This window comes from Manihot esculenta, chromosome 5, assembly GCF_001659605.2.
Source record: "Manihot esculenta cultivar AM560-2 chromosome 5, M.esculenta_v8, whole genome shotgun sequence".
Classification (NCBI taxonomy): domain Eukaryota; kingdom Viridiplantae; phylum Streptophyta; class Magnoliopsida; order Malpighiales; family Euphorbiaceae; genus Manihot; species Manihot esculenta.
In genome coordinates, this window is record NC_035165.2 from 9,922,711 (window position 1) to 9,937,272 (window position 14,562).

The 14,562-nt window shown below is 34.6% G+C and overlaps 2 protein-coding genes across 3 annotated transcripts; one reads left to right on the forward strand and one right to left on the reverse strand.

Annotated features, from left to right (window-relative positions):
- Positions 1 to 1,123: 1,123 nt before the first annotated feature.
- Positions 1,124 to 3,939, reverse strand: LOC110614477 (galactoside 2-alpha-L-fucosyltransferase). The gene is made up of 2 exons (XM_021756020.2): positions 3,393 to 3,939; positions 1,124 to 2,825 (listed from the first exon to the last, which is right to left on the reverse strand). The coding sequence occupies exons 1-2, from the start codon at positions 3,676 to 3,678 to the stop codon at positions 1,363 to 1,365; spliced, it is 1,749 nt and encodes a 582-aa protein (XP_021611712.1). The 5' UTR covers positions 3,679 to 3,939; the 3' UTR covers positions 1,124 to 1,362.
- A 1,125-nt stretch (positions 3,940 to 5,064) lies between these two features.
- On the forward strand, positions 5,065 to 7,905 carry LOC110614675. Of its 2 annotated transcripts, none has more exons than XM_021756285.2 (3): positions 5,065 to 5,488; positions 6,593 to 6,666; positions 7,526 to 7,905. In XM_021756285.2, exons 1-3 carry the CDS (start codon positions 5,222 to 5,224, stop codon positions 7,602 to 7,604), a joined length of 420 nt encoding a protein of 139 aa, XP_021611977.1. In that variant the 5' UTR covers positions 5,065 to 5,221; the 3' UTR covers positions 7,605 to 7,905. The 2 variants fall into 2 exon arrangements, with proteins under 2 accessions (XP_021611977.1, XP_021611978.1); XM_021756286.2 differs by having other exon boundaries at positions 6,593 to 6,662.
- The last annotated feature ends 6,657 nt before the right edge of the window (positions 7,906 to 14,562 follow it).

Here is a 14,562-nt window from a genome sequence, read left to right on the forward strand (position 1 = left end):
CATATTAAAATCTAGATATAAAAACTATTTTGCCAAAAATAAATCTGTTGATATTTTAATTCAAATTTTAAAATAATTAATGGATTTAATAGTTAATTTAGATTGCATATAATAAGTTAGAAATGGAAATTGGATATGGGAGAAGAAATCTCTTAAATTTACTCAGATACACTTATTATAAAAGACGTCTCATATTTAAATTTTAATTTTATATGTTAATAATAAAATATCAAAATTAAGGTAATGTTATTAAAATAAATTTAATTTTGATAATATGAAATAAAAATTTTAAATTAAAAGAATATTATAGGATAATAAACAATAATATAATTAAGTCATCGGATAATGATAATTTAATTTTTAATAAAATATTTAAATTTATGAGATTAAAATTATATAATATATATATATACTACTTTTAAAATTATTAAAAATAATATTTAAATTTTAAAGTGGATGATAATTTAACTAAACTTATAAGATAAAAATTATAAATTATTAAAGTGATAATTTGATAATATAAAATTATTAGATAATATTATAAATAATTTGATAATTAAAAAAATCAAAATATAAATAATTTGATAATATAAAATTTTTAAATAATATAGTGTTATTTTAATTATAATAATATATTTAATTTTAAAGTGGAAAATTATAAAGTATTAAAGTGATAAATCATAATATCAAAAATCAACTTAAAATTGTTAACAATTTTAATTAATAACTAATAAAATTATACTTTAAATGCAATAAAATATATTCTGTATAGAGAAAAGTATAAAAATTCACTATATTAATTTTAAAATTTAATGTTTAATATTAAAAATAAAATAAAATAATATTTATTAAAAATAATTAACATTATCAATGGATTTATTAAGAGAATAATAAAATATTAAATAATTTAATGAATTTTTAAAATTTTTAAAGAATTAACTAATAAATTTTTTTAAATTGTAAAAATTAAATAATAAAATATTTAATAGTTAAAATGAATGGAGATACTAATTAATAAATTTTTTTAAAATATTAAAAATATTTTAATGCATTTTTTAAAATATAAAGATGAATTAGTGAATTTTATTTTATAATTTTTTGTCTAAAGAAACAAACAAATAACTTTTTGAAACTAAATTTTCTTTTCAATATAACAAATTTAGTGCAGCGAGGGATCAAGATCCTCAATTCTGAACCTCTTCCATAGCTTACAATATTCTTAACCATAACATACATGAATGTGAGTGTTTGGACTACAATTCGCCAGATACATGCTGTATGATAGATCTCCACCCCTAAATAATTTCTCTGTATTACACCCAAGTTGCATGCTAACTTCGTCCACTATTAAAATAACAATGGCTACCGTAGCTCATCATGACCATCCACCAACTTTAGACCCCAGCTCATATCCTCACAGTGTCTCACATGAGGAACGAGCTTGCCTGTATCAATTCCTTTCTTAGCCTTGCAATCGTAAAAGGGAGGAGCATGAAAACACGGCTCCATGGACATTGCCCGGCGACAAGGTGGATCAGGGGCCATCTCATTTTCAGGCTTGTAAAGTATCCAGGGCTTCAAACCTCCAAGACCTTGGGCAACATAGCCAAAAGTGGACCATGAGCTTGTAACCAGTAGATCTGTCAAACTTAACAGGTACATCTCTGCCCATGCCTTCCTGTTGTGCATCTGCTTCTCCGTTTGTTGATACCCCTCATGGCTTGGCTGGTAAACGCCAACAACTTCCCCAGTCAAAGTTGGGTGCTCCCAGTACAAGTTCTTCAGATTCTCCGAGTACCCTGAATTTAATGATGTCACCAAAACAGCTTTCAATTTTGGGTTTTCAGAAACAGTGACTACAGAGTCTCGCATATCTACTTCAGGCAACAGTTTCTCCTTCAAAGTACAGGCTAGAATTTGATCCATCACATGTTTAAAAGGACCGGGTCTTGAGTCAAAAACTCTTATTTGAATGCCAATGCTCTCATCTGCTTTAGCTAAGTAAGTGTGATAATACCTTGTGATTAGTCCCCAAACATGATTTGATGGGTGGAAAAGGTATCGCCCCAGGTGGTGGAAAACAGTTCCTTTTTCAGGAAATAATTTGCTTAGCTCTTGCTCAAAAGATGTAATCAAGAAAAGAGATGGGACAAAGTAGTTGTCTGTTTTTATGATCAACCAGGGGACCTTTGCAAGAAGAGATTGATCTTCATCACAAAAGAAAAGCTTATCATGATCATCATAATCATGAACTAGATGGAGGTACATATAAGGTGGGACCAATTCTGCAGAAGCATTTATGACATCATTCTTCAGCATGTTCCCATAACAATGAGAAGATTTGTGGTCAAAGGTTTCAAATTGATCAATGAGAGGGAAGTCCAAGGGCAGTAACCATGATTTCTCTGGAAATGGCTCACAGAAGAGGTCAGCCATATCCTTACCTCGATCAACAAGCAGAACTCTATTTGTGAGAAGAGCATAAAGAAAAGATGAAGTTAGGGCTAGTATCCTGTTACCCAAGCCACTATACGATATCCAAACAAGATATTTACAGTCCGCAGAACCAATTGTTTGGCCAGACTTGAGTTGTTCAAGAGCTGTGTTATAGGATTCAGTACCTGGTCCACAGCGTTTATGAAGATCCTCATAATTTCTGAGTCGGGAAATAAGATATAAAGAAGGCTTGTGGACTGGAGTCTTCCTATATAAGGAGGACTGGTACCTGCTGGTGCAAGAAGCTTCATCAAATCCAGCAACAAGAAGTCCACCAAGTAGTCTGTCATTGTTCTTGTATGTAGGTTGTGAAAGAACACTTTCAGAGCCTATATAAAAATAAAAAAGAAAATCAATACAGGTCAGCAAATCATACATTCTCCCATTCAAGTTTTAAACTTGGATATAATCATAATAAAATTTACAATTTCAAACAATTTTACCAAACTTTTAAAATTTTAGATTAAATTGCAAAATTGCAAAAAGTTCAGAATTTTTTCATCTAAATAGGCCTAACAGAAAATGTCAAATGTCTTTCACTGCCTAATTGCAATAAAATATTAAGGTGAATTAAATAACAAAATGAAATAGGCCAAATCAACAACTTTGATTTCATTTTCCAGAACATCATTAAAATAAAGAAGTTAATTTAGATGTTTGCAAAAAAGCAAAATCAAAGTGATTTTATTCATACAGATTGAATTTGAGCGAGTAAAGCTAACATCAAGCTTATAGTATTGATTGCCTGAAGAAATGGGAAGATATTTTCAGCTTGAAGTACCAAATAAACTGAAAAATGCATACTTAAAAAGCAGCAACAATGTTAAAATACTGAAATCAAAATGCCCAAAAGAATTAAAGAAAATAAAATAAACGAAATACTGAACAAAACTCACCCAGTCCTAGTCCTGCAGAAGTGAACACTGTGACATTTGGTTGGGCTCCGTTTCCGAGAACCCTAGCTTCAGCGAACCCCAATAACCGATCAGACGGTGGGTGTCGAATCAACACGGAAAGCACGAATAATACAGGTAAAGCAAACACACAGGTTGCCAAGATCTTGGTGAGAGTCGTGGTACTGGATCCGAATCTCTTGAGTTGGAGTCGAGAGAGCTGGGTGAAGCCTTGATCCGGGTACTTGGAGGGTGACAATCGCCTCCTTATGAAGGAATTTAGATCCATTTATTCTGCATGCGCAAGATCTCGTCTTCCTTTAGGAGCGAAAATGGTGAAAGAAAGAGTTGACTGGAGCTATCTTTTGATCTGGGATTTTGAGAGGTTTTGGTCCTTCAGATTCGGAGCTGAGACGACTTGTTTACAGTGTGATGCAAGTGCAGAGAGGGAATGTGTGCATTGAGCTGAGCCAATGACAAGGTAGAGTGGGAAGCAATCACAGTGATTTCTTTCTGGCGTTCTCGCCGGCTACCTAGAATTTCTCTTTTCCATATTTATGCATTTATCTATTTATTTATTTGGAAATAAATCCAATTGAATTTCTATATTTTTTTAATTACCTAATATGTATCATTTAATTTTTTATCAAATAAATCTCTAAATCTTATGTAGAAACTAAATCAGTGTTAATTTAATATAATATTATTTTTTAATAATAAATATTTTTTATTTAACATATTAAAATTTAGTATTTTAAGAAATAAAATTTTATTATTAAAAATAATATTTCATTAGATTATAATTTATTTAGTTTTAAAAATAAAGTTAAGAAATTTATTTCAAAAAATATTTAATTGAGTTTATTTGATTCTTAAATAAAAATATATGAACTTAATTAATTTTATTTTCTTATTTATTTATTGCTAAGTCGTATAAATATAAATATGTAGTTAATTATATGTATTAAAAAATATAATTAAATTAATAAAAATCTATATTATATTTATTAATACATTTTCTATCTATATTATTTAATTTATTTTAAATTTGATAAATTTTACTTTTTTAATATATATTGGATAAAAATATATTAGAAAAAATTTACTACTAAAAATAAATTCTAATTTATAACTGATAAAAAAAATTAAAAAAAGGCTTATTTTATAGAACAAATAGAGAAATACTTATGATCTTATGGTCAAGTTTTGCAAATAAATATTTTAATTTATAAATTAATTTAAAAATAAATAACTCATTGTTTAGTAAAATAAAATAACTTTAAATAATTATTTTATTGAAAAAATATCTAAAATAATTTAATTTGTTAAAAATGAAAAAAATGCAAGTGACTGTTTTATTTGTTAAAAATAAGGACCTTAATCTTTAGTCAAAAATTAATTTTAAAATAAGTTATAAATTTTTTTATAATGTTAAAGATATTTTAATATATTTTTAAAAATAAGATAATTAATTAATAAAATTTTAATTTCTAAAGGAAAAAAAAAAAAAAAAACAGGGCTATAATGAAGAGGAACTTCAGGGATAAACGGATATTGTGGGAGAGACGTTTAGTTGTACGGATTTAAAATTTAGGGATGAAGATTTTGACTTTTAAAAATAAGGGGCTGAATGTTAATTTTGGCATAACCGATAGATTACATTACAATTTTAATTGAAACGACGCTGTTTCTAATCGTATTCAACTTTCTTCGCAACGTGCACCACCATTCTTTAGCCAACGCCCCTCGTCGCTTCTGCTGCAACCAATCTGGCAATCTCTACATTGATCAGGCCTAACAGACGGGGCAATTTCTCACCATCCTCTCTATCAATGGCGTCGAGAATAGGGATGCTAAAGACCGCCCTTGGTAACAGAGGTTGCGCGTTGTCGCTCTTGAGGTGGGCTCATGTCGCAGCAATGCCTTCACCGATGGATGGGTCGCTCCAACCTACGATCGCACCTACACATATGGTTTTGCCGGAGTATGATACGCACCCACATAATAGCAGTGGCAACTATAGCAACAACTTAGAGTTTGGGTTCCCCAGTTTCGCTTTCGATGGATCCATGGAACTGATGGCTGTCCCCAAAAAGAAAGTAATTGCTCCTCTCATTTCTTTCTCTGGTTGGTTTTATTATTATACTTTTTAGTGCTATCGTCATGATTATTTGTGTTTTTTGATGTTTAGGATCTGTGTTTGAGTTAATTTTTTGTGGGTTTTGTGTTAACTAGGGTTTTGTTGGGGTTTTAGGTAGTTCGGTTTAGCTTCGTTTATCGACAATTTTGGTAACTGTGAATAATCTTGGGTTGAGGAATTCCTGATATTGCTTACTGATTGCCAATAAAAAGAAAATGAATCTTTTTCCTTCGCTTATATAGTGTGGCTCGCTTGCTTCACATTTAGTGTGTGAGAAGAACACGCCTATCATTGAGGTGGATTAGGATGTCATCAAATTACTGTAGCGGGTTATTGCAAATGAGCATATCTAATGTATTCAGAAATCCTTGACAGAGTCTTGGAGGTTCATGACAGTTTGATTTTGATTGTATTTGTAGTAAAATGTTGTGACTGAGCCAGCTAGCTATGGCAAGATGGCAGTAGCTATCAATTGTTATGCAGGGCCACAACAAATCACGGAAGAAGGAAGATAATCTCGTATTATCAGTCAATTGACTCTTTATTTTTATATTTTAGTTGGTATTTACAATTTCAGTAACATAACTACCTCTATTTCCTACTACAACTAACTGTTGACTTTACTAACTAATGAATCAATGACTAATTGACAACTCCCAACTTACTAATAGTCCAGCTAAACTAACTAATCCATCTTTAGGTTGATAGCTACTGGCATCTTCCTTGCCATAGCTAGCTGGCTTAGTCACAACAAAAATCCACAGTGCCGATATGTAAGTGCATGGAAGTTTCCTTCTGAAACCCTCCCGGATGGTTGCCCTTGCACAATCTCTGAAGCAGCAATTTTAAAATTTGTCATTAGAGCTTCCGTTGTGAGCATTTCTTTTTGGTTTCTGTGACTGTTTGATAAATAAGTAGTGTATCTTTATTTAATTACTTTTCATCTGTGGGTCTGTCGATTCACTTTGCATTGAACCTTGATTTTCTAAACACTAAAAATATGTTTTAACTGTGGTTATGTATATATACATATAGATTTACTAATGCCTTATAAACCATGCAGGTGTCACCCCATAAGAGAGGCATAAGAAATGGACCGAAGGCATTGAAACCAACACCAGTAATTATTCGTTGCAGGTAAAATGATGTTTGCAATTTAGGGAATCAGTTCATTGGGAAATACTTGTCCCTTTTTGTGATGACATCTAATCCATTAGCTAGAAGGTGTTTGAATCACTGCTGCAGAAAGTTTAGTTGGAAAATTAAGTTTGCCAAAGAATAGTTTGCCAATGATGTTTGCAATTTTAGGAAAGAGTTCACTGAGAAATACTTGTCCTTTTTGTGATGACATCTAATCCCATTGGCTAGAAGGTGTTTGAATCACTGCTGCAGAAATTTTAGTTGGAAAATAAGTTTTCAAAGTCAAATATTAGGTTTAGTTGGAAAAGTAAATTTTGTTTAAGATGAATATTTCTTGTTTGACTTTGAGAAATTTGGATGTTCATATAAATGCTAATATCTTCTTGAAGTCAAGTTTTCTCAAAATTCAAGTATTTTTTTTTCTTTATGTTGCAAGTTACATTAGTTTATGAGTTCGACAGAGGCGGTTAGGAGGGGTCTGTGGAGTAGATTACTTCACCTCTCCTCTTCTTTTGTCCCCCTCCTCTAGAGAACAAGAAGCCCTTGATAAAAGATAATCAACTTTAAGGAGAGCATAAAACAAATTGAAATAATGCGTTAATGAAAACGTTTAAGAGGAGATGAAACTGAACCTCTTCACTACAGTTGTTTCTTTGTTTTTCAATGAAATAGTGTGATTTCAGTTTTTTCCATTAACTTTGAAATTCATTGTAAGTCCTCATATCATAATTAGTATTTCCTACATTCAGGAATCATATGATATTTTTAATTCCATCCCCTTGAATATTTGCCAAGTATGAAATATGCTAATGCCTCCTTGCAATAATATTTTCTGTGGTTCATTGTTGGGTTTCAGGAGTTGTGGTAGAGTCAAGCTGCCACACTTCTACTGTTGCAGTGGTGACAGAGGGAAGACTGGTGAACAAAATAATTAAGCAAGGAGTTTCTAGTTATCTGCCAGCCAAGATTAGTGATCTATCGAGTTCAATAAGTAGGTTTTCTTTTCTATGGTTGAAACTTTTTGCAATTTTCAGCAATTTGAATTGATGCTTTGTGGAATTCAATTGCAACTCTTTTTTTTTTTCAAAAAAAGGGAAAAAAAAAAAAAAAACAGAGCTGAATGCTGAAGAAATATCCATAATAGTAGACTCCAATTAGTTTGGGATTAAGCTTAGTTGTTGTTGTTAATATGTTTTAAGAGTTATTTTACGTCAAAATAGTTGCCTGTTTGAATGGCATCTGTGCTCTCAGAAGTTTTGAATTTGATGAATTCGATTGGTAACAACGTTAGAGGAGTTCAATGGAAATGAACCACCAACATTTTGATATATCTTGGTTCCTTGCCATTTTCATTGAGCATGCGCGTCGAAACACTTCACATGTTTTATAAGCCTTAGTTGACCCATGGAGGACATAAATTTGATTTTCCAATTTGAGATTAAATTAATTTAAAATTATTTTTTACATAATTTAATAATAAAAATATTAAAATAATAAAATAATTTTTTCAAATTATTTTTCTAACATTATTTAATAAAATTATTTTAAAAAAAAAAAATACTTTTTCTGATCTACCAGAATCAATACTTGACAGACTTTTAATAATTTTTCTTATACATGTGAGATACCAACCAATAAACCTCTTTATCCACTTAAACAGTGGAAAATCTTTATTATAAAGATCAAGTAATAAATCTGATAATTTTCCTGATAATAAAATATTAAAATAAATTTTTTAAGGTTATTTTTCTCAACAACATCTAATAAAATGATTTTTTTTTTCTTAAAAAACACTTTTTTAAACAGTCAACTTCAATGCTGGACAAATGTTTAATGATTTTTTCTCATATAAATAATATATTAATAACTAATAAATCCACATACCTAACCTGTTATAACAATCAAGTGACAAGTCTCACTGCAATTTTCCTAATAGTAAAAATATAAAAATAATAAAATAGGTTTTTCAAGCTATTTTTCTTAACATCTAATAAAACGTTTTTTTTGTGTAAAACACTTTTTTATCCTCCGACCTTAATACTTGATAAGCGTTTAAACGTTTTTTTTTTTTTTTCATATAAGTGAGATGCCAGTAACCAATAATTCTCTTTACACACCTAAATAGTAGAAAATTTCTATTATGAGTCTCACCTAATAATAAAAATACAAAAATACTAAAATAGCTTTATAACTATTGGGTCTTGGATACCCAAATTATGACCGAGCACGTGTAGGAAAGGTCAGACCTTAACTCTATCAAGATCGAATACATAGGTATGCTCCACAACACAAAGCCTAGAACTCACTCAGACGGACTGGATAGGGCTTGGGTCCACATGTGGGAGGTCTAACCCAATTGTCTTAATGGACTTGTGGGACAACAGACCCCGGGATATTTGGGATTGTGTCCACATGGTGCCAGATGGAATTAAATGGCCGCCTGACAATGGGAAATGATACATCACTTGATGAGCCTCTCTATCTCGTTATCAATTGGTAGCAGTCATTTGTATTATGGCCATGAGTCTGGTGGTACTGGCAGTACTTATCCAGGTCCCTTCTGTTTGCTTCTGCCTTCACTTATTTGGGCTATTGTATGAAATTCTTGTCTTGGACTACCACGAGTACTTCAGCTCTGGACACGTTCAGGGGACTGATTTCGGTAGGGAGTCGAGGTTGATAAGGTCTATGCTCCTTCCTCTCCCACCAGTGCTTGTTCAGTGCCTCAAGCTCCCGGTCTTGTCTGAAGACATATCGGAGCACTGGTGAATGATGGCTCTAGTGGGACAATCAATATAATTGTAAAAGGGACTAGAGGCCATGTAAGTCAGAGAGGGAAAAAGAGAAGTAGAAATGAAGAGGGAAGTAGTGCATAACTGATGCAGATCATTGAACATTCCCCAATGACCATTTCTTTCTCCCTAGAGGATGCGTAGGAAGTGCAGATGCCTCATAATGATACCTTGGTCATCGAGGCTGTCATCCATAACTTCTGGGTTCGAAAAGTGCTAGTAGACGACGGCATCAAAGTGAACCTACTCTCCTATTGGGTCTTCCAGCAGATGAAGATACCTGAAGAGCAGCTGGTCAGAGATCAAGCTCCAGTCAAGGGGATAGGGAGAACCCCAGTAGCAGTGGAAGGAAAAGTAAAGGTAGCCCTCACCCTAGGAGAGCCACCCCTATCACGGACCCACTACGCGGTGTATCTGGTGGTGAAGCTACCCCTGAGCTACAACGCCATCCTAGAAAGACCGATGCTCTATGACTTTGAAGCAGTGATTAGCATTCGATATCTGAGCATGAAATTTCTAACGGAGGCAGGGATAGGTGCAGTGGGAAAGATAGAAGGAGGCAAGAGTTGTATACCTGGCCATAGTAGAAGAACAATGCGCCCAGCCAGAAGAAATAAACCCCGAAGTTATGGAGGTCCGAGATGAAAAGAAGGAGGCCAGGATTAAATCTGTAGACAAGCTGAAGACCTTCCCGTTATCTAGGGAAGAAAGCGACAAGGTCTTCAGCATCAATTCAAGCCTATAAAAGGGCCAAAAAGAAATTGCAATGGCTTTAATCAGGGGTCATGCCTTAAGCTTTGCTTGGAAAATGTAATACCCCTTGTAGGTGGATTTAAAGTATCCCACATCGGAAAGAGGTTGAAAGGGTGGGGGCCTTATAAGGTCAAGCCCTAGATACCCTAGTGGACGCGTTTTGGGAAGACAAGGTAGTAAATCCCTTGACCCGAAAACAAAACCGTGAGGGGAAGGACGCTGGGCGTGAACCCAAAGCGGATAATATTCACTGGTGTGGGCCCAGAGGATGTTACAATTGGTATCAGAGCCTGGGCCTCATGAGTACGGTGTGCTGAGCGAGGACGCTCAGGCCTTATGGGGGGAAGAATGTAATACCCCTTGTAGGTGGATTTAAAGTATCCCACATCGGAAAGAGGTTGAAAGGGTGGGGGCCTTATAAGGTCAAGCCCTGGACACCCTAGTGGACGCGTTTTGGGAAGACAAGGTAGTAAATCCCTTGACCCAGAAACAAAACCGTGAGGGGAAGGACGCTGGGCATGAACCTAAAGCGGACAATATTCACTGGTGTGGGCCCAGAGGATGTTACAATTGGTATCAGAGCCCTAGGTTCGCATGATCGGACCTATAGAGACAGTGTTGGGCTCATACAGGTTAGAAGTGGTCAAGCACAATAGGAAATCATGTCCACTAGGATAGGGTCTTGAGTCCTATCTGTTTCCTGCTATGATATGCCATGAGTTATGCATGTGCTTTATTGATGTTTATGTGCTAAAGTGCGATGTTAGCGTGAGTTTAAGGGGATTCTTGGGGAGTTTCATAGAGTTGTTCATAAGCTAGTTTGGTCCCTCATTTGAGTCCATCTGTATAGGTACAAACCAGAGGAACCAGAGAGAGCAGCAGTGAGTACTGCTCCAGAGTGTTCAGAGCCTGCAGAGTCAGTCAGTCCAGAGCCAGAGGTGAGTGGAACTAAACTTAATACTGTTAATTGAAACATAAACTGCTTTTAGCATAGTTCATGCATCATGAGTATACAGCAGGTTGTTTGCATTAGCATTCACAAATATGTTGCATTGCATAGTTATTTGATGATGTGAGTGAATGCTGAATGATCCAATAGTCTCAGACAGGAAGTCCAGGAGCCTTTGACTACGCCCTGGCAGGTATAGTAAAGACCAGGAGCCTTTGACTACGCCCTGGCAGTTATAGTAAAGACCAGGAGCCTTTGACTACGCCTTGGCAATGGTAAGTACAGAGGTGTTATATACACATATACATATATGACAGGAAGACCAGGTGCTCGATTCTACGCCCTGGCACAGAGTTACTGGGACTATGTGGTGACAAGTTTACTCTTGATGTGATTTGTCTGTGTTATGACGCATTCCATGAGATCATATTTTAATGAGATGTTTTCCTGTTCTACTCACTGGGCTATAGAGCTCATCCCACTCCCTTAACCCCAGTTTTGCAGGTTCAGTGTACAGTATAGAGAGGAGAACAGCAGAATGCCAAAAGAGTAAAGAGTAAAGAGCCTTGTAATAGCTTAGAGTGGACATGTATTATGAAAAAGATGTAATAGTTGTGTATACAGTTAGAGATGTGCTTGACTTAGTGATGTTGTGCATAACATGATCTGTATATATCTGTTTACTGTATGTAAAAAACCAGGCTTAACAGGTATGAGTTAACCCATCTAGAGCAAGCTTTAATCAGAGTACAGAGTACAGAGTACAGAGTACAGAGGACAGAGATAGTGCATGCACAGGTTAAGCCTTGGTTCAGAGCAAAGAGTTTTTATTTTCACAGAAAATGTATGATCATGTATGAGTTTTACAGGTACACAGAGAGTAGAGCAGGCTTGCTACGGGTTCTGGCGGCCTTAAGCCGACCTGAATCCTAGCGCCGGTGACGGTCCATTTTAGGGTCGTTACAGAAGCCCTCGGATATGCCAGGGATTGATCCCGAGGTGATGACCACAAGCTGAACATCCTCATCGGGGCCAAGCCAGTGAAGCAGAAGAAGGGAGTCTTTGGGAAGGAGAAACAACAAGCCACGAGAAGAAGTGCAGAAATTAGAGGCCGGATTTATTAGGGAAGTAATGTACCCACAATGGTTAGCTAACCCTATGTTAGTGAAAAAAGCCAATGAAAAATATAAAATGTGTATAGACTTCACTTGTAACGACTCAAAAATTGGACCGCTACCGGCGCTAGGGTTCAGATCGACTTAAGGTCGTCGGAGCTCGTAGCAAGCCTACTATACATCCTGTGTACCTGATAAAATCCCATACATGATAACACGATATGACAAAAATATAAACATTTCATGAACCAAGACTTGACCTGTGCATGTATTAAACTGAAAACATAAACCCATACTAGAGCCCTCATCAAATGCTCTAGTATGGTAAACATCACATGCCTCAAGTTTGGTTCCAACATAAACTTATACATAAAACCTTTTGACTCGCGGTTGTCGAAGCCGGTCAAAAATAACCTCTCTGGTTATCAACAATTTACAACTGCAGATAGTGGTGAAAAGATCGAATCCACAGGGAATTGAGAACTTACCTATTTTCCTTATCAAGACCAATAAAATAAACTGAAACAAAAATAAACTGAAAAATAAATAAACTAAAACGAGATAAAACTGAAAGCAAAATAAACTGAAAGCAAAATAAACTGAAAGCAAAACAAACTGAAACGAGATAAAACTGAAAGCAAAATAAACTGAAAGCAAAACAAACTGAAACGAGATAAAACTGAAAAAGAAATAAACTGAAAGCGGAATAAAAATAAATTGCAGTAAAAGTAAAATTGGGGTTTGAGATTGATTTGATTAACAAACTACTGAAAGCAATTAAAATAAGTGAATAATAAAATAAAAGAGAAATAAATAATAAGAAAGCTCTAGTTGAAGAGTTGGATCCACTTCAGTTGTTGGGATTGATCATTGACACTTAGTTTCTTTTGATTGATTCAATAGATTAGTTATGGAGACGGAAGACGCTTCTCACCACCATGTCTCTCCTTATGATTAAACCAATTAGGGAACGTCATCTAATTAATTACTAATTAACAAATTGCCAAGGAACGTCCTTGGGCCTTAGGCATTAAACAATTGTTAATTGCATGAAGAAAGAGAGAGATCCAATTATAACTACTCAAACGCATGAGATGTTGCTAGATCATACAATTTCCTTGGTTTTTACACCAAGTGTTCTTATGTTTGAATAATCCAAGCAATTATGGACTTAAATCACCCAAACTAACATATTATTACCTTGCAATCAAGAATCAATTGGCCATATTGATCAAAACAACAAAGCAACAATGGAATTAAGTATGAGATTGTATGAATATTGAATAACAAAATATAAACAATGTTTGATTAAGTCTCCCAATCCATAAAACAACTAAAGTATCACCTAATCTTCAACTAGAATAAAAGATTTCAGCCTCTCATGGCTGAAATAAAAATCAAAAATAAAAGAAAAGAAGAAAGGTAGAAGAAGAGATGTGAATCCCGTAGGTGCCTCCAATGGGGGCTTGAAAAGACATGGGGAGGCTCCTTATGTGTCTTTTTATACTTGAAAAGTGTTGCCCTAGATGATACTTGCTTCCTAATTAGTGAAGAGGCTGCCCAAGGTGTCAAGAGGCTGCCCAAAATGCCCTTGGTCCAAAATGTGCCATCCATGCACATGTGAGAAGGGAAAAACGTGGGGCATGTGTTCAAGTGCAAGGAGTGGGGCCTTTGGTCTTTGCTTGCTGCCCAAGTGTCTTCAAGATGCTGCCCAAGGTGCCCAAGACTTGCCTTCACACTCTCCTTGCCGCCCATGCACTAATAAGGAAGGTGGAGCCTTCTTTGCAATTTGAATTTTGAATGTGCAAGGCATGAGGTGGCAAGCATGTGATCTTTGGATTTGGCTTCCTTGATAAGCTGGATTTTGAAATTCAAAATTTGAATATGAATCTTGAAGATTTGAAATTCAAAATACTTTCCTTATTTGGCTCTTCATTTATGGCAACTTAAGACTTGGCTTCTTGAATAAGGAAAAGGCTACTTGGAGGTTTGAAATTTGAATTTCAAATTGTTTTGGCTGAATGTTCTTTCCTTCTTTGACACTTTCCTTATTTAGAACTTTCCTTATTTAGAACTTTCCTTATTTAACTTCACTTGAATTCAACTTGGTAGGCTTGCTCTCCTTTGCTCCATTTAAGGCAATTTTAAGGGGATTTTCTCCAAAATGTCCCTTTACACCATTTTCTGCAAAATAATGTCAAGAGCACTAAATTAAGCAGAAATCATGTAAAAATCATCAATAATATCAAGATAAAAAGGATTAAAATATGTTCTATCACCTTTA

Bases quoted from the DNA above. Each gene is read 5' to 3' on its own strand.
- LOC110614477 (XM_021756020.2), bottom strand. From the start codon at position 3,678: ATGGATCTAAATTCCTTCATAAGGAGGCGATTGTCACCCTCCAAGTAC. The intron at 2,826-3,392 runs GTGAGTTTTGTT...ATTTTTATATAG, and splicing joins TTCTGCAGGACTAGGACTGG to GCTCTGAAAGTGTTCTTTCA.
- LOC110614675 (XM_021756285.2), top strand. From the start codon at position 5,222: ATGGCGTCGAGAATAGGGATGCTAAAGACCGCCCTTGGTAACAGAGGT. The intron at 5,489-6,592 runs GTAATTGCTCCT...TAAACCATGCAG, and splicing joins TGGCTGTCCCCAAAAAGAAA to GTGTCACCCCATAAGAGAGG. The intron at 6,667-7,525 runs GTAAAATGATGT...GTTGGGTTTCAG, and splicing joins CCAGTAATTATTCGTTGCAG to GAGTTGTGGTAGAGTCAAGC.